This window comes from Balaenoptera acutorostrata, chromosome 15, assembly GCF_949987535.1.
Source record: "Balaenoptera acutorostrata chromosome 15, mBalAcu1.1, whole genome shotgun sequence".
NCBI classification, from domain to species: domain Eukaryota; kingdom Metazoa; phylum Chordata; class Mammalia; order Artiodactyla; family Balaenopteridae; genus Balaenoptera; species Balaenoptera acutorostrata.
Window position 1 is genome coordinate 36,213,015 of NC_080078.1, and position 24,093 is coordinate 36,237,107.

Consider the following 24,093-nt stretch of genomic DNA (forward strand, 5'->3'; position numbering starts at 1 on the left):
GACACAGGCACTCCTGCTGTCTCGGTCCCAGTGCCAGGCCCTCCCCTCCGCATCACCGCCCTCAGGTCTGCCCCGCCCACCCCGCTGGTGGATGGAGCTCAGGCCCCCCCCCCCCCCCCCCCCCCCCCGGGCTCTGTCACAGGCCGCCTTTCCCTGACCTGGGTTGGGCTCTAACACCTCAGTAACCTGGGGGGAAAGCTCCAGGGTGTGGCCGGGAAAGAGGAGCTTTTGCCAGCCTCTCATTGCACTGAGGCCAGGGAGGCGGGCTTCCCCAGAGCTAAGGCGCTCAACAAAGTCATGGCAGGCAGTGGCGGGTGAGGACCTGAACCTGCGATGTGTTGTCCAGAACCTTCCATCTCAGCGCCTCCTGCTGCTGCCCTTCCCTTCCGGCTCCCAGCAGCAGATAGAGAGCTTGTGGCCCCCACAGGGTTGGGAGAAAACCCCAGAACAGGGCCTCGGCACTGCAGTCTGGGTGGGGGACCCCAGAGCCAGGCACGAGCGGTCAGAGGTGGTCTCCTGTGCATGGCCCAGCTCCTGGCACATCCAAGACAAACTGTGTTTGTAACTCACTTTTATTGTTTCTTTATAAACTTCCTCTCACATGGAGGAATATATTGTTATAGTCATTAGCTTATCTCTTTTCTTTTTTTAAAACTCTATGCTAACAGCAATGGAGCCAAGAGGAGGCAAAACATAAGCTACGATAGAAAGGCACTTAGAACCTGTTAGAATACTGATATCCTGGAATGTGCAACAACAAACCGACAACAACAACACGTACACCGGCCCCTTCGGGCCTGGTCTATCACCGAGTCACATGCTGAGCTAATGTCACTTTCCAGTGCCCTGTTCCTCCGCTCCCGGGGCTTGAGTCTCAAACCCCTCACCCCAGTGGGGACTTAAGGCCTGGGGCCCTTAGTGGGGGTGGGGGTGCCTGGGTCCTGGGTGGGGTGCGAGGGAAGGAGACCAGCTCCCTCCTGCTTTGCTCACAGCCCCTTCAAGGGGCAAAGCCAGTGCTGCCGGGCCCTGTCAGTGGGCCGGGTCAGGGTGACCCCTCTGGGACAGAAGGGCAGTCCAGGAAAGGGCAGGGTCAGCAGAGCTGCTCAGAGGAGGGGAACTGCAGGGCTGCTAAGGACCCCCTGCAGTCCCATAGCTCCCTTGTTCTGCAGCCGGCGACACGGAGGGCTTGGTCACTGTGGCCAAGGGCAGGGCAGGCCTAGGAGCCAGACAGAGCTCCTGACTGCTGGGCCAGCACCTCCCAGACGGAACCAGGCCCCCTACGGGGAGGGAATGTGAGGGCTCAGGGCGGGGAATGAGACATGTGCTGCCCCGCCAGGGCCTGTGGGAGAGCCCAGCTCCCTGGGCTTGGGCAGCAGTGTGGGCTCTGGGGCACATGGAGCCCCAGCATCCTTAGCTTATTCTGGCCCCCTCCACGGGGGAGCAGAGCAGGGACACCTAGGGCAGGAGCTCAGCTCAGAAAAGCCAAAGGAAGCAACCAGGTCACCAAGTCCAGGCTCTTTCGTCTGGCTTCCCCTTCCCAGGCGGAGGGGCAGGGCCCTCCCAAGGGCATCCTTGGCTGCTTCGCGGCCCCTCTTCCCCTCCTCAAGGCCAGGTCCTTCCGTCCATGGCCTCTGGAAGCTCCCGTGCCCAGCACCGGCCTGGAGCCCTCCCTTGCCTGTGCTGGCCGTGACTTGGTGCTCCCAGGACAGGAGCCGTATCCCAGCCTGGGGTTGTGCCCAGCCAGCCTCCCCTCCTAACAACACCCTGCAGGCCTCCACAGCCCCTTGTGCAGGGTGGCACCACCCCAGGCCAGGCCAAGCCCAGCCCCACCTATTCCCTGAGCTGGGCCGGCCCCAGGTCCTGGCACCTCTCCCCGCTCAGGGCTCCCTGAAAGTAGAGGGAGGCCCAGTGGTGAAGGGGCAGATGAGTAGTCAGCCAGCCCCCTCAATCTGGAGTGTCAGCCAATCCAGAGGGACCGACCCTCGGGCAGCGTGCTGGCTGCTGCAGATGGCAGGCAGTGAGGGGCAGCTGGCAGAGCGGGCCTCCCTCTCCAAGCTGGGAGGCGCCTTGTCATAAGGTAAGGTGGCTTCTTCCTGTGGCTTTGCCAGGGCCTGCGTCTGTCTTGCTCTCCCTCTGGAGGGTAGACCAGAGGGAAAGGCGTCAGGAACCCCCAGAGCAGGGGCCCAGTGAGGCTAGGCAGGATGGGGTGGGACCTCGATCCCAGGGGGTCCTCACAGCTCACCATCAAAGGGGGTGGGGAGGGAGCCTGGCGCTAGTCAGGAGGGCAGGTGCCACCCCACCACCCCCACTGCTCGGACAGGGCTGGCAGGTGGGCAAGGGAGGGAGAGTGACCTGCCTGGTTGGCCACTGGATGAGGGTGGCACTAGAGTTGGGGGATGGGGGGACTGAGGGCTAGGTGGAGGATGGGGTGGGGTGGGGCAGAGGTGAGCCAGGCCTCAGCACCCAGGAGCACAGCTCTCCCTAGCTGGCAGACCCAGTTCCTCCCTTGGGAGCCTGGGGTGCCAGCAATGCCCTTCTAGCACCATCCTTGCTGCCCAGCTTATCTGGGGCTGGGTCTGCCCAGGGGACACAGCCAACTGGGCCCTGGGGCCGGAGAACATTATTGCCATTTCGCAGAAGAGTTTCCGTTCGTCGGGGGGGGGCAGGGCTGGGAGCCGCCGGCTGGGCTACAGGTGGTCGGCGTCCACGGAGTGGGTTCAGTTCACCACGGCCGGTTTGAGCAGCACGGAGCCCGGCGGGATGACCACCCAGCCAGGAGTGAGCGCCTCTGGGCTGCTGGCCGCCGAGTTGACGCCTGTGGACAGGTCCAGCACGGTGCCCGGCAGCAGGGGGAGGCCATCAGGACTTGGCCGGGAGCGGCCGCTCTCAGTCCTCTCCAGGGGGGTCTTGCGGCCCTCTGTGCCCAGGGCCCTGGCCGGCACCGCCCCACGCCCCTTCTCCCCCTCAGCCTTGCCGCCAGCGGAGCCAGCAAGGAGGGAGACCACAGGCAGGCCCAGTCCGCCAGCCCCAAAGGGCGAGGGCAGCAGCGGGTTCTTGGCCAGATTGAGGGGCAGGACGGGGCCGGGCAGCCCAGGGCCCATGCCCCCTGCACCCCCACCACTCCCGCCATTGCCACAGGCCAGGGCACTGAGGTCAAGGGGGCCGGGGGCCAGGGGCAGAGGCAGGCCAGGCAGGCCGGGGCCTCCGAAGAGGGCAGCCGGGTTGGGGATGATGATCTGGGCCCCGCTGACGTAGGGGCTGCCATCAGGGGCGGGCAGCGGTGGTTTGGGGGGCGGGCGAAGTTGCAGCAGCTCTTGCTGCTCGTGCGACACGAAGTGGCCGTGGGCCTTGATATGTTTGCGCAGCGAGCTGGGGTCCGTGTAGCGCTTGTGGCAGCCGGGCATCTTGCAGTAGTAGGGCTTGTCCACGTAGTGGGTACGCGTGTGCTTGAAGCGGTCACTGGAGTTGGAGTAGCGCTTGTTGCAGCCCTCGTAGGGGCACACGTAGGGCTTCTCGCCTGTGGGCGGCGCCGGTGCCGGTGTGAGGGGCTCCCGCCACCCAGGCCATCCCAGCCCAGTTTCCCACCCCCCACCACCCACTCGAGAGTCCCCAGGCCCCTCACCCCAGACCGAGACCTCCCTGAGAGCAGGGGCTGTGTGATTTGGGGGGCGCTGTGCTCAGCACCGGCAGGAGCTCTGACTCCAGTGGAGACGGCAAGTCGTGGCTGCTGAGAAGCCAGCCTGTGGCCTAGCTGTGTGTGCCCTTGGTCTCAGGCCTGTGCTTCAGACTTTGATGACAGCGACCACTTCCACAGGTAATTGCTTAAAGACCCTGCTAGGGCCTGGCTCACAGTGAGCGCTGCGTGGATGCCCTTGGCCCTGACAACACAGTTCCTCCAGATTTACTAAAGGGCTGCTCCCGCTGACCAGGGCTGGCTGGAGCCCCATGAAGCTGTGAGCCTTTGAGATGTGCCTCTAGTGTAAAATATACACCGGAGTCCACAGACTTTGTAGGAAATGAAGAATTTCAGTGTCTCCTTGATGTGTGTGGGGTTTTTTTGTTTGTTTGTTTTTTGGCCACGCAGCGCAGGCATTCAGGATCTTAGTCCCCTGACCAGGGATCAAACCTGCGCCCCCTGCATTGGAAGCACAGTCTTAACCACTGGTCCGCCAGGGAAGTCCCTCCCTGATGTTTTAATATTGAATATAATTTTTTTTTAATTTTGAATATATTGAGTTCAAGAAAATGTATCATTGTAATTCACCTCACCGTGTATTTCTTTGTACTTTTTTCATGTGGGCGATTAGGAAATTTAAAATTAAGGGGCTTCCCTGGCGATCCAGTGGCTAAGACTCCACACTCCCAATAGAGGGGCCCCGGGTTTGATCTCTGGTCAGGGAACGAGATCCCACATGCTACAACTAAGAGTTCGTGTGCCGCAACTAAGACCCGGCGCAGCCAAATAAATAAATAAATATTTTTAAAATAAATAAATTAAGTGTGTGGCTCTGCTGGCCAGTGCTGGCCCTGTTGTGTGCTGGGGTCCATGAGGAGCGAGCAGACACACTGCAGTCACAGGTGGCATGAGTCGACGATCATACAAACACAATGCCGAGTGTGACACAGGAAGACAAGTCTGTGTCCCGAGAGCGCGTGGCGAGGGTCTGACCCACGGGAGAAGCTTCCCCAGCAAGTGGCACTCAGAAAGGGACCGCCAAACAGTTGGGGTACGCGCCTGTCTCTTGGCTGCGGGGATGGCCCGGCGCCCGTGCTCCAGCCCCGCCCTCACCTGTGTGTGACCGGTTGTGGATCTTCAGGTTCTCCAGGCGGGAGAAGCTCTTGCTGCAGGTGGGGCAGCGGTGCGGCTTCTCATTGGTGTGTGTGCGGATGTGGATGAGCATCTTGTATCTGCTCCAGGGAGGGCACAGGAGGAGCACAGCTCAGCCGCTGGACACCCAGGCCCCCCTCCCCACCCACCTCGCCCTCCCTCACCTGGCGTTGAAGCCGCGCCCATGGCGGGCACAGCCCTCCCAGTGGCAGCAGTAGCCTGCATCCTTTTCGGGCTTGACGTGGTAGTCGTTGACGTGGTCCACCAGGTCTTGTAGGAGCTCGAAGGGCTGGTTACACTGCAGGGCCAAGAGGGTGCTGAGCCCGAGTGGGGCCGCCACCTCCCCCGGACCCTGCCCCACTCTTCCCAACCCCCACTCACCTTGGCCCAGCGACACACCAGCTGCTTGGGCAGGGGCAGCTCTGGCGAGAGGCACTTGTCCTTGGGGGGGGTGAGGAAGGAGGAAGCAGGCAGGTGCAGGGCCCCCCCAGAGCCTAGGGGCAGGAAGAACTGGAAGGAGCTGGGGACACTGTCCAGGTAGCGCAGCGGCTGGAGGTCCTGGGGGAGGGCAGGGGGCAGAGCTGGTCAGCACCTGCCCACGGGCCAGTGGGCCCAAATCCCACCCCCACACCCCCGGTCTCCCTCTGTCTGGGGGTTGAGCTGTGTCCCACACGAGGACATGTCCCAGCCCCAACCCCTGGTACCTGTGTGCATGACCTTGTATAGAAATAGGGTCTTTGCAGATGTAAGTTAAGAGGTCAGACTGGACAGGGGCCCTAAACCCAGTGACCAGTGTCTCCATAAGAGAAAGGGAGATTTGGAGACAGACACACAGAGGGGGGTAGGCCGTGTGATGACAGAGGCAGAGAGTGAAGTGACATGGCTAGAAGGCAAGGAGCACCTGGAGCCACCAGAAGCTGGGAGAGGCAAGGGAGGACTCCCCCTAGAGCCTTCGGAGAGAGCATGGCCCTGTCAACACCTTGATTTTGGACTTCAGCTTCCAGAATAATACATTTCTGTTTTAAGCTACCCAGTATGTGGTCCTTTGTTACAGCGGCCCCAGGAATACACCTTCTCTAGAACACACATCCCCTCCTTACCGGGCCGGTGGGCACTGCAGGCAGGTCCCCATTGCCCTGGCGCTCAGGGGACAGCGAGCTGCTGCCATTGGGCGAGTCCAGCCCAGATGGCGGCGACAAGCTGAGGTCCACCAGGGGGGCTGCTGAAAAGCGTCCCTCTACCTTCTCGGGGAACTTGGGGTTCAGCAGGAAGCCTAGGGGAAAGGCATGATTCAGGGATACTGGAGCCAGGAGTTCTGACGGGCCAGGCTCTCCTGCCCACGACTCCTCCACTGTGACTCTGGAAGCAGACACCAGCCACGCCCTGCCCCCCCCCACCACCCTGGGACCCAGGAATCTGAGTAGCAGCCTGTACAGCTGACAAATGTGACCTCTGCTGTGGTGAGAGCTCAGCCACTGGTTAAGACGGGAAGTACCCATTTTACAGATGGGAATGGACTGGCACACAGAGTAAGTAACTGAATAGAGACTGGAACCCAGGGCCCCTGGTTCCCCATCACAGTGTCTGGTAGGGACCTTTCTCACTTCTCTCCGGTCCCTTTCTGCCCCCTTCTGTAACATGAAAGGTTTGGGATGGGCTGCTTCCAGAGCCTTCCAGCTCAGACGTGGTAGATCTGGTTTTCAGGGTCCACCGGAGACGGAGCAGAAGACCTGAGCCCCAAGCACCCCCGAGAAGCACTTGCTGGGCTCGGTCCCCAGTCTCAGCTGGTCTGGCTGACCGACCACTCTGCCTCAGAGCCCAGACGCTGGGCCGCGGGGCCTTTTGTTAACTACCCATGAATCCCCCGTGCCCCTTACCAGCTCCTCCAAACCCTCCCAGAGGCCTCAGTCTGAATCCTGGCTCTGCTGTGTCAGCTTCAGGAGCTGGGCAAGTCAGTTCCCTCCTCCCAGGGATAGTGTCACCTCCAAAGATAAACTGCTGGGAGGATGGATGGACAGTGTGGAGGGCGCCCTAAGTGAGGCTGTGAGGGGCTGTGACTATGTCCTGGTGGATACACCTGGGACGTTTTTCCTATCATCAGGGCTCAGAGACTGCTGCCCTGCCCGGGCACAGTACCTGAGGGCGGGGAGCCCGGGGAGCCCGGGGTGGGGCTGTCATCCACTAGGCCGAGCTCCCTGTGCAGAGCTCGGTGCCGGACTGCACTCAGTGTCCTCTCCCGCTTCTCTCTCGCCGCCCGGAGCTTCGTGATGCTCAGCTTCAGGTCGAGCGGCTCGTCCAAGGAGTGCATGTTGATGGGGGCTGGGGGGTGGGGGCGGTAGCAGGCAGCGAGGGGCTCCCAAGCTGGTATTCAGGCAGGAACCTGGGAGAGGACAGGAGCTGTGTTGTGACACTGTGACCCCAGACTCCTCCTCGGGCTGAACCCATTAAAGCCCACAGGAGCGGAGAGGCAGTGGGTGTTGGGCAGTGTGAAGGCTGTCTCCCCGGGTAGAGAGACCCTCTGAGTGGCTCTGGACAGCAGGTATCATGGTGAGCCAACCACCAACCCACAGCTAACTCCTCCACTTCCCACGAGACTTTTCTGGGAAGCAGCGCTCACAGGGTCCATTCTGCCATGAATGGAGTTTTAGTGACACTGCCTCAGGTTGCAGAGCTAGGAAGTGGCAGAACCATCAGATTCAAGGCCACATCTTCTCCCTGGCCACGCAAGTCCCAAAGGTCATTTCTGACTGAGTGGGAAGTCATGCCTGGGACATATGCCTGGTATGAGCTGGAAGACCCAGAACCAGGCCAGGAGGGCAATGAGTGTCCTCCCAGGTGGCCCTCAGAGGTGCTAGTTACTGACCGCTAGCACCTAGGCAGCTGTGGTCACCTCCAAGGGAACGAGGCTGAGAGCTTGTCCCAGGCAAGCTGTGCGAAGCCTGGCCTGGCCCCAAGGGTTGGGCAGACAAACAGGTGCCCTTGCCTCCCAGGGGCAGTCCAGGGAGAGGGTCCCACAGGAGTGGGGAGCCCAAGGGCTCTGGGCCACCACCAGGGGGCAGTTGGGGACTGTGGCCCAGCCAGGGGCAGGGTAGGGGGAAGTGATCAGCTGTCTAGTGGTTAGTAAAACACATACATACATAATTTTTTTTTAATGGTGATGATATTCTTTTATTTTGAGTGGTGAATTTTCACCACTTTGAATTTCTCAATGGTGTAATTTTTTTCACATATAAGTGACCCAAGAGCAAGGTCAGCTCTTTATTCCAAATTCAAACATCATTTTTTACAGCAGCAATCTTTTTACATGCTGGGAAATGGTGTTTCCTCCTGTTTGTTAATTGAGATGATCACACCCTGAAAATCTATCTGCCAAACAAGATACTCTCTGTCATTCACCGAATCTAGCTCTTCACAATTTAATAGGAAACATCCCTGAGACCACCACATGGTAAAAGACTTCGTATATTTCACCAGTGTGTGTGTTTGCAGAGCTGCCTGGCGCTCTCTCCACGGAGCAGGACGGGGACCCCACATCCTCTCTCATCTTCTCCAGACCAAGCCCCTCAGCAACTTGGAGCTTGCCCCAGCTCCAAGCCCGGGCTCATCCGTCTCCCCGACAAGCGCCACTTCTGCCAAGACTCCGCACTCAGGGTACAGGCCGCTCCGCCACGCGGTCAGTGGCTTGGGGGCCAGGACTCCGGCACAGAGGAACAGGTCTCTTATTTTTTACTTTTTTTTTTTTTTTTTTTTTTTTCTGGGGACGCATCCCAGACCCCAGCACATGGCTAACATTGGAGTCTCTGAGCCTGGGGAGGGGGCAGCATTATCAGAGAATGGGTGGCCACACTTGGCTGTGGGACCGAGGTCTGTGACTTTACTTTTCCCTGTTAAACTCCATCAGGTGGGAGCTGGCAGATCTGTTTGGATTAACCCGCAGGCCATGCATGGGCCAGGGGCTCCCAGTGATGCCAGGGGGCTGGGACCAGACTGCCACCCTGTCCCCTTAGGAGCTCCAGACCCAGGTGGGCAGGTGACAGTGATGGATGGACCTGGGCCCCCTCCACTCTTCCTCTGGCTGGGCAGGGAGCTGCCCTCTGCCTGACCCACCCCCCCAGTTATGTCTGTCTGTCTGTGTGTCTGCCTGTCCCTCCACCTGTTTATTTTTAGACACAGGCCCAGTCCAACCTCCCTGAAGCTCCTCTATGCTGGGAGCCTGGAAGGGGAGGAAGGAAGTAAATATTTATGCTGATTAAGAATTCAGGAGCCAGGAAGGGCTGGTGGCCTGGTCCTTCAGCTGGCCTAGAGCCACAGGCCTCCCCACAGCCTCTGTCCCCCACCCCTCTACCCGACCTTCTGGAGAAGGGGACCACGAGGGCAGGATAGTTTGGGAACTGGGAATTCAGACTGACACTGACTCTCATTGGCAACACTGCCCAAGTAACATCCTTTGGCACCTGCCCGATATCCTCTCCTAAGGCCAGAGGGGAGCCAGGGAGGAGCCACGGGTCACCTTGTTTTGAAGACTTGTAGGAGACACTGCCTCAGCTCAGAACTAGGGAGGACCCCAAAAGGAGCTTGTCTCCCAGGGTGAGGCTGGGACTACAGCACCCCCCTTAATCAGCAGACCCAGTCCCCAGAGACCCCCCCCCACTTCCTGCCACTGGGTCCTGCCCTGGGAACAGGGGTTCATTCTGATGAAAGCCAGAGCCCAGCCAGGAGGCCCAGCCTCCCCACCCCTGGGAAAGGAGGAAGGAGCCGCCCCCAAAAGCCCACAGCTCCCCACCCTGGGCTGTCCCCACCCAAGGGGAGACGCCTGTGACCCCCACTCCTGCTCTGACCTTGGCCAACGTCAAAGTGTCCCCTTCCACCCCCCACCCCCAGCCAGCAGTGGCCAGTTCTGGGCTCGGGCTCTGCTCTTTGTTCCCGGGCTGGGTGATGGGGGCAGTCAGAGAGCCAGGGTCACATTCTCCTGGGCCTTAGAGGCCCAGAGTGGGTACGCAGCCGGGCCTGGAACCCCGGGACTGGCGCTGTGATCACCTCCGGAGGCCGGCAGCCAGCCATCCATCACCCGATCGATTTGGGGGTGGGGAGGTGGACACTCGGTGTCTGTTTCCCGGAGAAGGAGAGGGACGCTCCGAAGGGTGACCCGCCTCGCTGAAAGTAGAGGCGACTCTCTTAGGTAGCGCGGAGCCTGGCTGCGGAACCCTGGCCTCAGTTTCCCGCTGATCGCGAGGTGACGCGACAAGCGCCCCGCTAGCGCGGGGTCATGCGGTCCCCGAGCGCGGGGGTTGGGCGGGGAGGCGGCGCCGAGGTGGCCGCGCAGCCGGGCGCCGCTGCTCCAGCTGCGAAAGGAACTAATTAGGGCGGAGGGAGCGGGAGGAAGCGGCGCGGGTGGGAGCGCGCGGGGGTGGCGCGGGGACCACCGGGGCGGCGGGGGCGGGGCGGGGTCACCCCGAGGGTGGGCCGCGGTGGCCCTCGGGGGCCCAGCCCCCGCCCCGCCGCGCCCGCCTGCTGGCCAAGCGCAGACAATGGCCGCTATTGTGCGCCCTCCGGCCGCGCGCAGACGGCCCCCAGCTGCAGCGCCCGCAGCGCCCTCCCGGCCCTACCTGGCAGCCCGGCCCACCCCAGCGGGGGGCGGGGCCGGCCCTTCGGGGAAACTAAGGCCGGGACAAGTCACCGCCTCCGCCAGGGTCCTGCGGCGTGGGGTGGAACGCACAGCCGAAAGCGGGGGTCAGCATCCATTAAGCACCTACCATGTGCCAGGAGCCGTCTGTGCACGAATTCTCTGAACCCTCTAAAGTCGCTCTTGTGAGTGACGCCGTTGGTTTCCCTGTGGCACAGATGGGGAAACTGAGGCTCAAGGTCACCAGGCTAATGGGAGCCGCCGGCAGGAATCTGCTCTGGAGAAAGCCCCTCGTCCCTGCTTGGGAGAGGGCAGCTGGCTGGGCCTGAGCCGGGAGAGGGGCCTGTGTGGACAGGCGGCGGGCTTGGCACGACCCGAGAAGTGCTCAGGGTCTCCTTGGCAGAAACAGAGGACAGGGCCCCTGTAAGAGGGGCCTCCCTGCCCACCCCACAGCAGCGTGGGACCAGGTGAGCGAGCGCCAGGGTAGCAGTGTTGTCAGGGCAACGAGAGGCATACCCCTTATTCCCAGGGGTTGTCCTGAAACTGCCCTTTGAGCAGCCATGACCCGTCCAGCCTAGGACTTGGGGACCAGGAACCAGGAGGTACCTCTCAAAAGCCCACGTGACTTTCTTGCTATGGAATGGAAAGCAGAAGCAAGTCCCTGGCTTCCTTGCATCTGGAAGGGTGCCCCTGCATCTGGTACAGGGACCATCATTGTCAGCACGTGGGTCTTACAGAGGGGGAAGCTGAGGGCTGGGAGGGGAGACCTCTGGCCCAGGTTGCATGAGTGGGTGGCATGCCCACTGTTTAAGGCAGGTGTTGTTTCATCCCCATTTACAGATGCAAAAACTGAAGCTCAGGGAGATTAAGTGATCTGTCCAGGGTCACACAGCTTGTCTGTGGAAGAGCTGGGTTTCAAGCCCATGTGAGCCCAGAAGCTGTGTTCACCATTAGCCCCTCCTGGGCCCATGGACGTGGGAAGGGGCAGGCAAAGGGGGTCTGGCTTCCCACCCCCTCCCTGCCCAAGGGTTTGTGGGAGCTAGGTGCAGAGCCCAGGAGGGACAGCAGGCCGTGAGTGGGGGCTGGAGGGGCTGACTATTGGGGGGGGGGCCCACAGGGAGGCTTGGGGAGCTGAGGGCAGATATGCTACCAAAGCAAACGGCCCCACAGCCCTGCATTCCTGGGAACTGCTGCGGTGCCCTGCTCTGGCCAAGAGCTCCACCCTCCTCAGCCGCGCAGTGGCGGGGGCCGGCGGGCAGGGGCAGGCCTCATCTTCTCAGGGCCCCCCTTCCTGACCAGGCCACAGAGCAGGGCTCCAGTATGGGTCAGACCACCTGGGTCTCCAACTTGGCTCTGCCACTTCCTGCCCATTTGACTTAGGGCAAGTCACCTCCCAGTCTGAGCCTCATTGTTGTCATGTCTAAAACAGGACGATAATCATAGTATAAGACATACCCCTCGGGCTTCCCTGGTGGCACAGTGGTTAAGAATCCACCTGCCAATGCAGGGGACACGGGTTTGAGCCCTGGTCCGGGAAGATCCCACATGCCGTGGAGCAACTAAACCCGTGCGCCACAGCTACTGAGCCTGCGCTCTAGGACCTGCGAGCCACAGCTACTGAAGCCCACGTGCCTAGAGCCTGTGCTCCGCAACAAGAGAAGCCACCGCAATGAGAAGCCCTAGCACTGCAACAAAGAGTAGCCCCCACTTGCCGCAACTAGAGAAAGCCTGCGCCCAGCAACAAAGACCCAACTCAGCCATAAATAAATAAATAAATAAATTTAAAGACATACCCCTCATTGGATTTTGGGGAGAAATCAATAAAATGGTGCACATCCAATGATCAATGTTTCCCGCTAGTATGTAATGTTCAGCACCTAGAACACTGCTGGGCGCATAGTAGGTGCTTAATCAAACTTGTGAATGGTCACCAGCTCTGCTGAGTCCCCCAGTCTTGGCCAGTTTGGGGCTGTGAGGACAGCTGAGAGGGGACCGGCCCTCCCACTGTAATCACAGACAGTCTCACCCTCAGCTGGGAGTACCTGTACTTCAGTTGAGGGTGTAACTAAACAAGCTTGTGCCCCTCGGAGGGCCGCAGTCTCTGCTATCCAGTGGAGTGGTCACAGCTAGCCCAAGCCACCTTCCAGAGCCCGACTGCATCAAAGAAAGAGCACTGGGAGGCCCTGGAGAGGCTCTGAGCAGCCCTGGAAGAAGGAAGCCTCCTCCCAGGACCCAGGGGGCTTATCCTGAGGCCTCGACCCAAGCAGGTCCCAGGAGAGGGGCCAGTACCGGCAGCACTTCCTGGAAGAGCGTGGGGTTCGCCTTCCCCAGGAACCTCTTGCTTGACAAGCATACCCCGCCCCCACCCCAAGATGGGCACTCAGCCAGCATGGGAGTGAGGGTGGGGGGCTTCCCCAGGTCCCCTGGAGGGCAGGCCCTGCCCAGGTGGGAGCTCAAGGGCCTCCAGGTGACGCAACCAGGGCTGAGCTCTCTGCTTAGCCATGGGGGCCTCGGGAAAGCTCCCAGCTGGGCACCTCCTGAGCAGGGGTGCATGCCGGGAACCCCCACTTGGGTACGTTTAGAAAGCGCTACCCAGAGTCAGGCTACCAGGTCCCAGTCCCCTGTCACACCTCTGAGACTTGGTTTCCTCATCAGGAATACAGGTCCCATGGATAAGGTGCCAGCTCACGGGGCACCCCACAGGGCGAGCTTGCCAGGCACCTGGCACACAGGAGGTGCCAGCAACTGGTAGCCTTGAAGATTCTTGTTTCCAGCCCTGGGCTGGGGGTGCCCCACACAGTAACTCAGCCTCCAAGGTCACCCAGATGGTTCAAGCAGCACTGATGCTGGAAGGCAAGCAGCTGGCTCCCCTATGCCCCTCCCCAGCTCCAGCTTCCCAGGAGCTACATTTCCTTCCCCAATGCCAGCAGGGTGACACCAGGCTCAAGCTCGGGGGCGGTGGGGGGGGGAGCAGCTCACACATGGGCCAGGCCTGCACATGCACACTCACACAGACACACACACCCATCCAGCTGCAAGGGCCAGCCTGGCACAGAGGCCTCCCCTAGCCTGGTGGCTCCAGGCCCATCAAGGCGGCCTCCCACCCCCCCCCCCCCCCCCCCCCCCCGCTGCCTGCCTGCCTGCAGCCACCTTTGCACAACTATGTCTGGTATTTTCCTGTCTGCCCAGCTTGGGGGGGGGTGTGTGTGGGGCTATGAGCACTGCCTGCACCTGGGCCTCAGCCAGAGGCAAGCCCGCCAAGCAGCCCCCACGCCCAGGTGGCGGGTAGAGAGGGAAGGGCTGGGCCCCCAGGCCGCCCAAATCCCTGGGAGGGGCCAGCACCAGGGGAGCCAGACAGGGACACACACCAGCAAGGCTTAGGCACAGCAGCCCAGGCCCTGCCAGGCAGCACTGCCACTCGGAGTGGGTGGGCAGGGCTGGGAGCTCTGCCAGTGCTCTCTAGGGCCTGCAGAGGCGTTGGCCAGTGTCCCACAGGACATGGATGGGCACCCATGGCACCCCCAGACATATAGGCACATGCATATGTGTCACACCTGTGCACACACACGCCACACACAGGACACGGCAGGTAACCAGGGTCAGGGTCCTGGACCCAGGAGTCTCGGCTTATGGGTGGGAGCGGGGATGAGGCCCAGTCCCCACAGAGAAGGAAACACTGTGCTTCCCACACTGAGCCTGGCTGCAGGAAGAGCCCAGGAGTGCCACCCAAGTCCTGGGCGCCCCTCCTCACGGCCCAACCCTCCCACCACCCCGGGACAGGGACCCGGCCCACTGCGAACAGCCCCCACCAACTCAAGACCGCAGGAGGTGGCAGGAGGCGGCTAGGCGGGCTCTGGACTTTGGCCCTTCCCTCCGCCTCATTTACCAACCACTCAGTTATGCATTCCAACACCAGGCCCTCCGCTCGGTCCTGGGGGCCCACAGATGAATGAGAATGAAGGGCGCCCAGACTCACAGAGGTGAACAATGTTAGGGGTGAGGCGCTCCTGTGTGTGTGTGTGTGTGTGTTGGGGGGTTGGATCCAAGTTGGCCACGTGGACATGCAGTGAAGCGCTGGGGTCCTGACAACGAGTGCTGTGGGCCATCTCCATTCATCCTCAGGACCCTGTGAATTAGGTGCTATTCTCCCCACTTTCCAGATGGGGAAACTGAAGCTCAGAGTGGTCCAGTTACCTGCCAAAGTCACAGAGCTTATAAATAGCACGGCTGGGATTCACCTCCAGGCTCCAAAGCCCACATTCTTTCTGCGCCCAACACTGCAGAGGCCTGGGAGTGTGGCCCCAACTGACCCACAATGAACCTGCCTGTCATTCAGCAGAGGAGGAAGCCCAAGAGAGAGGCTGGGCCAGGACCTGGAGGGTACTGGGGAGCCATGGTCTGCTCTACACAGAAGACTGCCATCTTCCTTTCCAGCCCAATCTCCTGTTCCCAGGCTCTCCCCTTCAGCACCTCCTTTCTCAGGACTCCCTGCCTCCTGCTCACCTGATGCTCTTGGGTGCTAGCTCCTGCCTCACAACCTTCTGTGCTTCCATATTCTCCTCCAGCTGCCACTCCCCTCCGATCTCCTCCTCCAGAGAGTCTCCCCTGATTCACTCTTTGCCTCTTGCAGCCATACATGGCTGTTGTTCCAGGTGCCTGAAAGCTGAGCAGAGGACCTGCCTCTGTCCCCACACCGCTGAGGGCAGCATCCTTAGCCCTGCAGTGGCCCCTTGCTGCCTGCCACACTCGCCCTGGGTCCAAGTCCTCACAAGTGCATCACTAATGCCACTCCTTCCACCACAGTGAACTGAGCAGCAATGGGAAGTGCTGGGGACTCAGAGCCAGACAACCAGGGCTGCTCCGATTTGATGTGAGCAAGGCTCTGGGCCTCAGTTTCCCCACTGGTGAAAGGAGGGGGCTGGCCTAGAGTAGGACCAGAGCTTGAACATCCAAACCACACCCCTAACGGCACCATCACACCTGCCCTTCCTTTCTCTCTCTCTCTTTTTTTTTTTGCCCATGCTGCAAGGCATGGATCTTAGTTCCCCAACCAGGGATCAAACCCATGCCCCCTGCAGTGGAAGCACGGAGTCTTAACCACTGGAGTGCCAGGGAAGTCCCCAGCCCTTCACTTTTCTCAAACACTTGGTACTCAGTGAATGTTTGCTGAGTGAATGAGAGAACGAATCCATTGGTGGTACCTACCAGCAGAGGAGGTGTGGAGGGGCTTAAGGCCCAAAGAGGGAAGTGGCTTGCCCACGAGGCAGGGCCCTGACACAGATGTCTCCTCCTCCCTGTCTGGGGCAAGGGACCCAGGAGCAGACCTGGGCGGTGAGGGTAAGGCAGTCAGCATCACCCTGATCGGTTGGGATGACCAGAAGGGCGCAGTTCCCCCAGCTTCATCTCCTGCCACTCCCACCCAGCCCTGACACAGAGCCGCCCCAGAACAGCTGGTCTAGACCAGGCCCAGCAGGAGCTCCAGCACAAACTCTGGACTCCACCCCCATGCCCTCTTCCCAGCCACCCCTGCCCCTCCCCTGCTCCCACTCTGGGCAGCAAAGCAAGTCCAGAAGCCAGGGGCATGAACCCAAAGGAAACACCCACTGGGTGGGGCCGTGCCAGGCCTGGCCTGTTTCAGGCCCTTGGGGCCCAGGGCCCACGGGACCACTCAGGGTGTCCACTAGGTATCCTGAAGGGGGTGTTGGGGGCCTGCCCTGGAGGAGGTTGGGGCTGGCAGGCAGATAGCCAGCAGCACTGGAATGGGGGGTACTTTACAACAGGCAGGACGATGGAGGGCCCCATGGCCTTGGGGGGAGGTGGACATCACAGCTCTGGGTCAGTCAGCCTGGAAGTGTGGTGATGGGGGTTGCCGGGGGTCTGGACGCAGGAAGGAGTGGCCCTGGGGAGAAATGGCTCAGGCAGGCTGGGACTTGCCAGGCAGACCCAGGTGGATGATGGGGGGAGGGAGGGAGGCTTCCTCCAGACACAGCTGTCCCCACATGATGCCCATGCAGAGGATGGGGGGCAGCAGAGAAGCTGGGGGGATTCCCAGGCTGAACTGACATTTCAGGGGCCAGGACCACACAATCCTAGGCTTTGGTTCCCCCTGACCCTCCCTGATCTCAAGTGACCCTGGGCCAAGCCCTCAAGTCTCTGAGCCTCAGTTTCCTCCCCACCCGCCTCCTTACTCCCAGGGTCCCAGTGGGATGCTACCTTGTGAGTGTGTCAGGCAAACAAGACCCTCGGTCAGCCAGGCAGGACTGTCTTCCTGGAGGCTCCCGGGGGCTGACTCAGGCAGCTCAGCAGTCTCCTGGGGCCTCAGCAGGTTCCCACCCTCCCTTGGCCATGACTGGAGGAGGGGGCCAGGGGCCGGGTCTGAGTCCTTCTGCAGATAGCCATCTGCCATGACGGGGGTACGTGTACGCATGCATGTCACACATGCTCACGTCGGGCCCTCGCTGTGGAGGTACTACCTGGCCTCTCTGGCAGTGAAGACAAAGGACCTGAGGAGGCTCCAGCCACCCCCCAGTTATGGCTCTGGAGGATTCTCAGCCCCCGCTGCCCATCCCCCACCAGAGGCAACTGGAGCACATGGGAAGTCCTCCCCCATCTCTATGGCCCCCAGGCCCCTCCAGTTACCCAGACCCTCCATCCCATCTGAGAGGGGGGAGGGGAGTGAAGAGCCAGAGCTCCCTGCCCCCCAAGATGCCCAGAGCCAGGGCCTCTACCCTGCCCAGCCTGAGGGAGCTTGAAGAGACATGTCCCAGGCAGGAGGCAGGTCAGACCTCTGGGGCTCCCGGAGCACCTGGGAGGGGTCCCACAGCCCCAGAGCTGGAATGGGAAAGAGGACCAAGGACCCCTGCAGACCTGGGCCAGGCCTCGTCTCCCCCGTGGAGAAGTCTGGAGCTGAGGCCAGGAGGATCAGTGCCAGGGAGAGGATGGAGGCTCGGGGCCCAGTACGCACAGCTGCTAGGGCCAGCTCGGGCCCCCGCAAGAGCAGGCTCCTCTCTTGTGCCAGGCCCCCAGACCCCAACCCCACCCTCCCGAGCCATAGCAGATCCAGGAACTCAGGCCCAGATGCCCATCGGCCCTCTTCCATCCTGTGCCTCAGTTTCCTCATTTGTCAAATAGGGATCAATGGGTCTCTCTCACGAGGCTAAGGTAGCAATTTCAGGTGACAGATGTCAGTGCCTGTGATGGCCACTGGAAGGCATCCTTTTGATTTTCTCAGGGAGCTGTTAGAGGCGTTCCTCCCCTGCTGCTCCATCTCCTGACCCACTTCACCTCCCCAACCGACCCCCAGCCCCCGGGACCTGAGCTGATATTTTTATTAGTTGGAGAGACAGCAGGGGTTTATAGGGCTAAGTTGGATCCTGGAGAGAAACCTGGGTCTACCCCAGACCATGCCCCTGCATAAGACACCCCCCACCCACTCAGCAAGTCCTTTCCTGTCCAGGTGTCGGGGTCACCCCAACCCTGGCTGATCAGCAAAGCACTAGAGGTCCTGGGTGAAAGTGCAGAGTCCCTGCCCCCAGGGTGGGACTGAAGCGGCCACCCTGGAAACCACTAGGGCAGATGTGTCCCAAGGGCCTTGCAAAAGCTGTGGTGTCTCCCACCCAGGGCTGGAGGCAGACTGGGGCAAGGCTGGGTATCCCATCCCCGCCTGGCCCTGCCATTCTCAGAGAGGTGAACCCCCAGACTCATGTCTGGACTGTGGTCCATCTATAGGACCCTTTCACAGGCCCTGGGAGGGGAAGCAATCTGGGTTGGGGGGAGATCCACATCTTTTGGCTGGCCCCAAAGACCCCCTCGCCAGCCAGGGACACCCCCATCTCTGAGAAGGGTGCTTATCGAGGTGAAGGGAGGACCACCCAGCACCTTCCAGGGGTCAGCCCTCTGGCCTCAGTCATCTGTGTGAAATATAAAATGACAATAATAGAGGAGGGCTTCTCAAAGCCTCGAAAACGGCAGAGCCACCCCCCACCGCCCCATTCCACTCGGCTCAGGGCCTCCCCACTGCAATCCGAATTTCCCACTTGGGTGAGGGGCCTCTTCAGCCCTGCCTGGAACACGGGAACCTGGGGAGGCCTCCTGCGCGGGAGAGAGCCAGCAGCGAGCCAGCAGCAGCCCTCGCCCCAACCCCTGGTGTGCCTCTCAGCGCCAGGGGCCCCACCCCAAACGCCTCCCAGAGAGCTCAACTGCACGCCCCAGCCCCACATCTGGTCCCCCAGCCACAGCTGTCGCCACCCTCCCTCATCCTGGGATTGCCCCAAACTCTGCCTGGCGCCCGTCCCCGCCCCCTCGCCCAAGTGGGAAATTCGGATTCCAGGCAAGTCGAGTTGGGGTAGATGGAAGTGCACATAGGAAAATGTCAGGAAAACACATTCTTCCTTCTATAAGGCAGCTCAGACCCCAGGAGGATTAGGTGGCAGATGACACTCCCACCGCCTGGGCCAAGGCCAGGAAAGGAGGGGAAAAGGGAGAGGGGTCCACACGATGGGGCTGAGAGGGATCCAGGCCCTCTGACAAGCTCCAAGGAGAGGCCCTGGCAGAGCTCTGTCCCCAGACCAGTTTGCGCTTTTGCCCGGCACTCCCAGCAAGGAGGGGAGCCCAGGCAGAAGAAGACATCGCTGTGGCTACCCATTTGCAGCTGGGCTTTTCAGAAACAACAAAAGCTTTGGGGGGGGGGACTCAGTTCACAGGATTGTTTAAAATGAGGTTTCTGGATGTCTGTGGCATTCAGTTATTCATAGTGGCTCCACCCACGGATAATTGAGAGTTGGCTTTTGTTGGCCTTAGTCCCCTCTCAGCACCCCCCACCCCCAGGTCTTCTCATGGACTCTGCAGGTCAGGAAGCTCACCTTGTCTGACCCCTTGGTTTTACAGAAGAGGAAACTGAGACCCAGAAGGGGGAAGAGTCTGGCCCAAGGACCCTTGGGAGTTGGTGGCACCGCCAAATGTCAAATCCAGGACATCAGACTCCCAGGCCAGGGGCTTTTCCCACTCACCCTCCAGGCTGTGGCCCAGCTCCAGCGAATCCCCCAAAGCCACTGACCCCAAAAGCAGTGGTGCCTGGAAGTGGGGTGACTCACTGTCTGGCTTCCTGGGGCACCTCCTCCCCATCAGTGAGGGAAGGACTGGCAGGTGTCCCTGTGTAGAGAGCCAGGAGCAGGGAGAGGCCCCCCCCAGGGGTCCTGCATCAGGGTCACTCAGGGGCCGAAGAGCCCCAGCTGGAGGGATTTAACATCAAAGGTCAAAGGTCACAGACAGGGAAGGGCGGGCAGGCATAGGGGTCAGAGGGTCAGCGCTAATGGCAGCTCCGGAAAGGAGGGGGAGGGGAAGGGGCTAAGGAAAACGGGGCCGCTTTCAAGGGGTCTTCAACCCCCATAAATGGTGCCCAAGCCCCTGGCACTGCCTCCTGCTTGGCTGACTGTAGACAGGGCCAAGCCAAGCTGGGCTGGGCTGTGAAATGAGCTGGGCTGGAGCTCAGAAAGGGGTGTCCTGGGAGGGGCCCCCAGGTGCAGCCCCTCCCCCAGTGCCAGCCAGGGCCAGCTGGGAGGCCCAGCCTGGGCCCAGAGGGGAGAAGGAGGAGCAGAGGGGAGGTGCCGAGGAGGTCGTGGTGAGGGTTGTGTGAGCTGGGCTGGAACAGCTGTGGCACCGTGGCACTGGTGTGGGGATTGGGGAGGGCTGGGCGGGTGGGCACACTGAAGGGGCCAGTTTCCCCTTCCCTGGGCCTGTCTTCCGTAGCTGCTGGTTAAGCCCCACCTTCCGTCCAGGATGTCAAGACAAGGCATGTAGGACCTTCAGATGGCTGCCTCCAAGGACCACAGCTCAGGCCCTGTCCCTGGCCCAGACCAAGAACCATGGGAGCCCAGGCCTTGGCCAGGTCCCCAGCTGGCCTGGCTGCCCCCTCAGTGTCAAGCGTTCCCTTCAGAGCCAAGATCCTGGGCTGTGATGGCTGGGGGCCCAGGGCTCCTCCCAGGATCCCTTCCCGCTTCCCAGGCCCCAGGGCAGGGCTGGGCAGCTCCCTGCAACCATCACTGCTCAGGGTGGCCGGCCAGGCGGGCCCTCCTGGAGAGGCGGACAGGCCGCATGCTGCCCTGCTGTGGCCTGAGTACCCGGCTGGGCAGGGCAGTGTGCCAAGGCCTCCAGGTGCCAGCCTGGATTCCAGCCCCATCCCAGGGGGCCTTCGGGGAAGCAGGGCGCAGGCATCTCCCTCCTTCGGGATGCACCTGCCTTGCCCCCTCCTTCCGCCCCCTCCAGACCCTCCCTCAGGCGGGTTGGAAACCCCTGCCCTCCCCACTCTACCAGACCCTTCTGCTTGCACCCAGACAGCAGGGGAGGAACAAGTGTTGGACAGGACGCCAGCTCCCAGTCCTGACCCCCCGGGACGCCTCCCTCCCCTGGCCCGAGGAAGGTCGGGGCTAGCCAGGGGCAGCAGGGGGAGACTTTCCTGGACCAGGGAGGAGACACCTTTCAGCCCCCATCCTAGAAACAGTCCCGCCGTGTGAAGGGGCGGCTGCCCGGCTGCCCCAGACAAGTTCATGGCCGGGCTCGGGGGTAGGGGTGGGGGCCCCTCTCACCCCGCAGCACGCCCCCACCGCGGCCGCCCAACTTCCCCGCCGAAGTTTGCTCCCGCCCGGGGCTCGGCCGCAGCTCGGCCCGGCCTCCGGACAGAGGGAGGTAAGGAGGGAGGAGAAAGACAGAGAGACGGAGGGACGGGGCCGGGGAGCCGGCGAGGGAGGGAGCGCGCGAGCCAGCGAGCGAGGGAGCAAGCGCGGGGGCCCCGGCGAGGGCTCACAATGGCCCGGGGCGAGGCGCGGACGAGGGAGGGGGAGGCGACCCTCGGGTCCCGCAGCCCCCGCGCGACAGGCCAGCCCTCCTCGCCGGTTCCCGTCCCCACGGCGCGATGCCTGGGGTCTTCCTACCTCGGCGGCGGGGGCGGTCGGGCTCCCGGCTGCGGGCTCCGGCGGTCTGGGGGCGGCGGGAGAGCGAGCGGGGGAGGGGGCCGGGCGGGCGGGGGCCAGGGCCCGAGGCTCACGGGGCGCAGGCTCCCCTGGCACGGCCGCCCGGCGCCCGGCCGCTCCGCCACATCTGCAGCTCCGGCAGGGAAGGTGGCCGCGGCGGCCGGGCCGTGCGGGGATGTCTTAGAGAGGGAGGGAGGAGGGAGGAGGGAGGCGGCGGGAGGAGGGACAGGCGGGCCGCGGAGGAGGGGTAGGAGGAGGGGCGCGGGGGGCGGCCTCCCTCCCTCCTCCCTCCCCCGCTGCTTCCCTCACTCCCGCCCTCCCAGCAAACCCCTCTCGCCGCCGCGGCCCCAGGTCCGGGGCGCCAGCTGCCAGGCGGGGCGTGCGCGTCGGGGGGAGGGGGCGGCCGGGAGCCGGCGCTGGGCCGGGGGAGGGGAGGAAGGGAGGGCAGCGCGGCCGGGGGAGCGGGCACCGGGAGGGAGGGGGCGCTGGGCCGCGGCCGAGCCGCGCGCGTCCTCCGCGGCCCCATCCTCGGGTACCCCCCCCCGCGGCCCCGCCCCCGGTCCGAGGGCAGCTCTAGGACACGGCCCAGGAGGTGGCCTGGGGGTGGCGGGGTGGGGAGGGACGTCCCGCCCTCGGGGAAGCCCGGAGAGGGGGCGGCGCGCGGAGGAGGACCGGAGAGAGGGTGTGCGGGCCCAGAGGAAAAGCCCCAAGACCGGGAAGATGGAGGAGGTCTCGGCGGCCGAGGGGGCGGGGGCCCCTCGTCTCCCTCCCGCGGGGTCACCTTGGCCTGGCACCCTGCGGCCCCGGGCGGCGGGGAGGGCGGCAGGAATGCCTCTCCGCAGGCCCTGATTTCTCCGCCCAGCTCAGTTCCAGGAACGCGCGGGCAGCGCCCGGCGGGCAGAGGCCCTGGCTCCGGATTCGGGGCGGTGCAAGCCAGGATTCGAGGTGGGCCTCAGCCCATCCTTCCCGTCGGACGTCGGGCGGGTCCTCGCCCTGCCCTCGGCCTCAGTTTCCCGTGGAATAAGGAGGAGGCCCCACCGCGGTCTTGGTCCCAGCAGTTGGGACAACCTGCATTGTCAGGCCGAGCGCCGCTGGGGTCCTTGACCGCGCCTGGACCCTCAGCTCCCAGCGCGGTGCCAGCGGTTAGGAAGTGGAAGGAGTGGGTACACGCGAATGAGAAAGCCCCGCACCCGCACACGGCTAAGTTGATTTCTACCTCCTGAGATTTAACCCCAGACTCGCATTCTTAAGTGTGTTTTGTTTGGGCCAACCCAGAGCCCCCGCCCAATTATCTTCTTGCTGTCTGGTGGCAAATCTTGGTTCAGAAACAACCCTCCTGCTGTTGGCCAGCCCTGCCAGTTGGCCTTGAGGGGTCCAGGAGAGGAAAACCATCCTCCATAGGTGAGGCATCTGACTCTGGGCGTAATTTTACCTTCATTCGTGTAGTTGATGCTGCGGTGCCCCGCCAGAGCCTGGGACGAGTGGGTTTTCATCACGCAGCATCCTCAGTGTGTGGCACAGTGCTTGGAACATAGTAGGTGCTCAGGATATGTTGCTCGTGTGGACACAGAGTAGGTGCTCATTCCATCTTAACTGAATGTACATATGGTAGTGCTCATGACTTTTGCATAAATGGACACATAATAGGTGCTGTGAGCTGTTATGCGGACACATAGTAGATGCTCATTATATTTCGGGCAAATGGATACATAGTAGGTTGCAAGAATGGACACGTAATAGGTACTCACGACTGTTGCGTGAATAGACAGAGTAGGCGCTCATGAACTGTTGGGTGACACATGAAAGGCCAGTAGTAGGCCTGGAAGGCGGCAATTTGGGGGTGACCTCCCCTGCCCCCATCCCACCCCAGTTTCCCTCGTGTGGATAATGTGGAATGAGGCCGGGTTAAACATTAGCCGGCAGATGATCCCTGGGGAAGGCCAGCTTCGGGACCTAGCGCCTTCTGGAAGGGGCTGTTAAGGGCCGACTCTGGGTCCGCCGACCTACCAGTGCGTGGGGAGGGGCGGAGACCCAAGGCCACAGAGCGCCCCCTTCCGGCATCCCGGATCGCAGCGATTTAGCCCGCAGCGCGGCCGTGAAGCCTGGGACCTCACTTCGTGCCCCGTTGGCGGCGCCGGGCTCCAGCCCCGAGGGAATGCAGGTGTATGGAAAAGAGGTACACAAGGGGCTAGTTTTATAGTTGTTAAAAATGCTTATGGAATGCTTACAGGATGCCAGGCACTGTGCGACAGTAGGGACAGAGAGTGAACAACCCCAGCCATCCTTGCCCTCCTGGGTCTCACAGTTCAGTGGGAACGGATTCAAGTGAAATCCAAAGGTCTCTGCCCCACGAGGGGACCTGACCATAAGAAGCCTTAACCCGGAGGGCCTTTCTTATTTGTTTTTCTACTCCCGTTTGTTTTCATGGACAAGCATGTTGCTCCCAGTGAGAACTCTGACTTGGGATTCCAATGTTTGGATAGTGAATAATAGTATCTCCTTTCTGAGGTTGATGTGAAGATTAAATGAGGTACATTCTCAGTACACATTAGTGGTCACTACCAGGTTTCAAGCCTGACCCACCGCTTTTCAATTCCAGGACCCAGCTGGGGTCCCCTTAGGTGCCAAATAAACCCCTAAATTTGGCACCTGGAAATCCAACAAGAATGAGGAAC

General features: G+C 61.8%; 1 protein-coding gene across 3 annotated transcripts; it reads right to left on the reverse strand.

Annotated features, from left to right (window-relative positions):
• Positions 1-554: 554 nt before the first annotated feature.
• Positions 555-21,686, reverse strand: GLIS2 (GLIS family zinc finger 2). Of its 3 annotated transcripts, none has more exons than XM_057529490.1 (7): positions 21,380-21,686; positions 6,965-7,208; positions 5,929-6,101; positions 5,210-5,386; positions 4,993-5,126; positions 4,790-4,911; positions 555-3,517 (listed from the first exon to the last, which is right to left on the reverse strand). In XM_057529490.1, exons 2-7 carry the CDS (start codon positions 7,134-7,136, stop codon positions 2,718-2,720), a joined length of 1,578 nt encoding a protein of 525 aa, XP_057385473.1. In that variant the 5' UTR covers positions 7,137-7,208; positions 21,380-21,686; the 3' UTR covers positions 555-2,717. The 3 variants fall into 3 exon arrangements, with proteins under 3 accessions (XP_057385473.1, XP_057385475.1, XP_057385474.1); XM_057529492.1 differs by having other exon boundaries at positions 4,790-4,908; positions 21,380-21,676; XM_057529491.1 differs by lacking the exon at positions 21,380-21,686 and adding an exon at positions 10,582-10,603.
• Between the last annotated feature and the right edge of the window lie 2,407 nt (positions 21,687-24,093).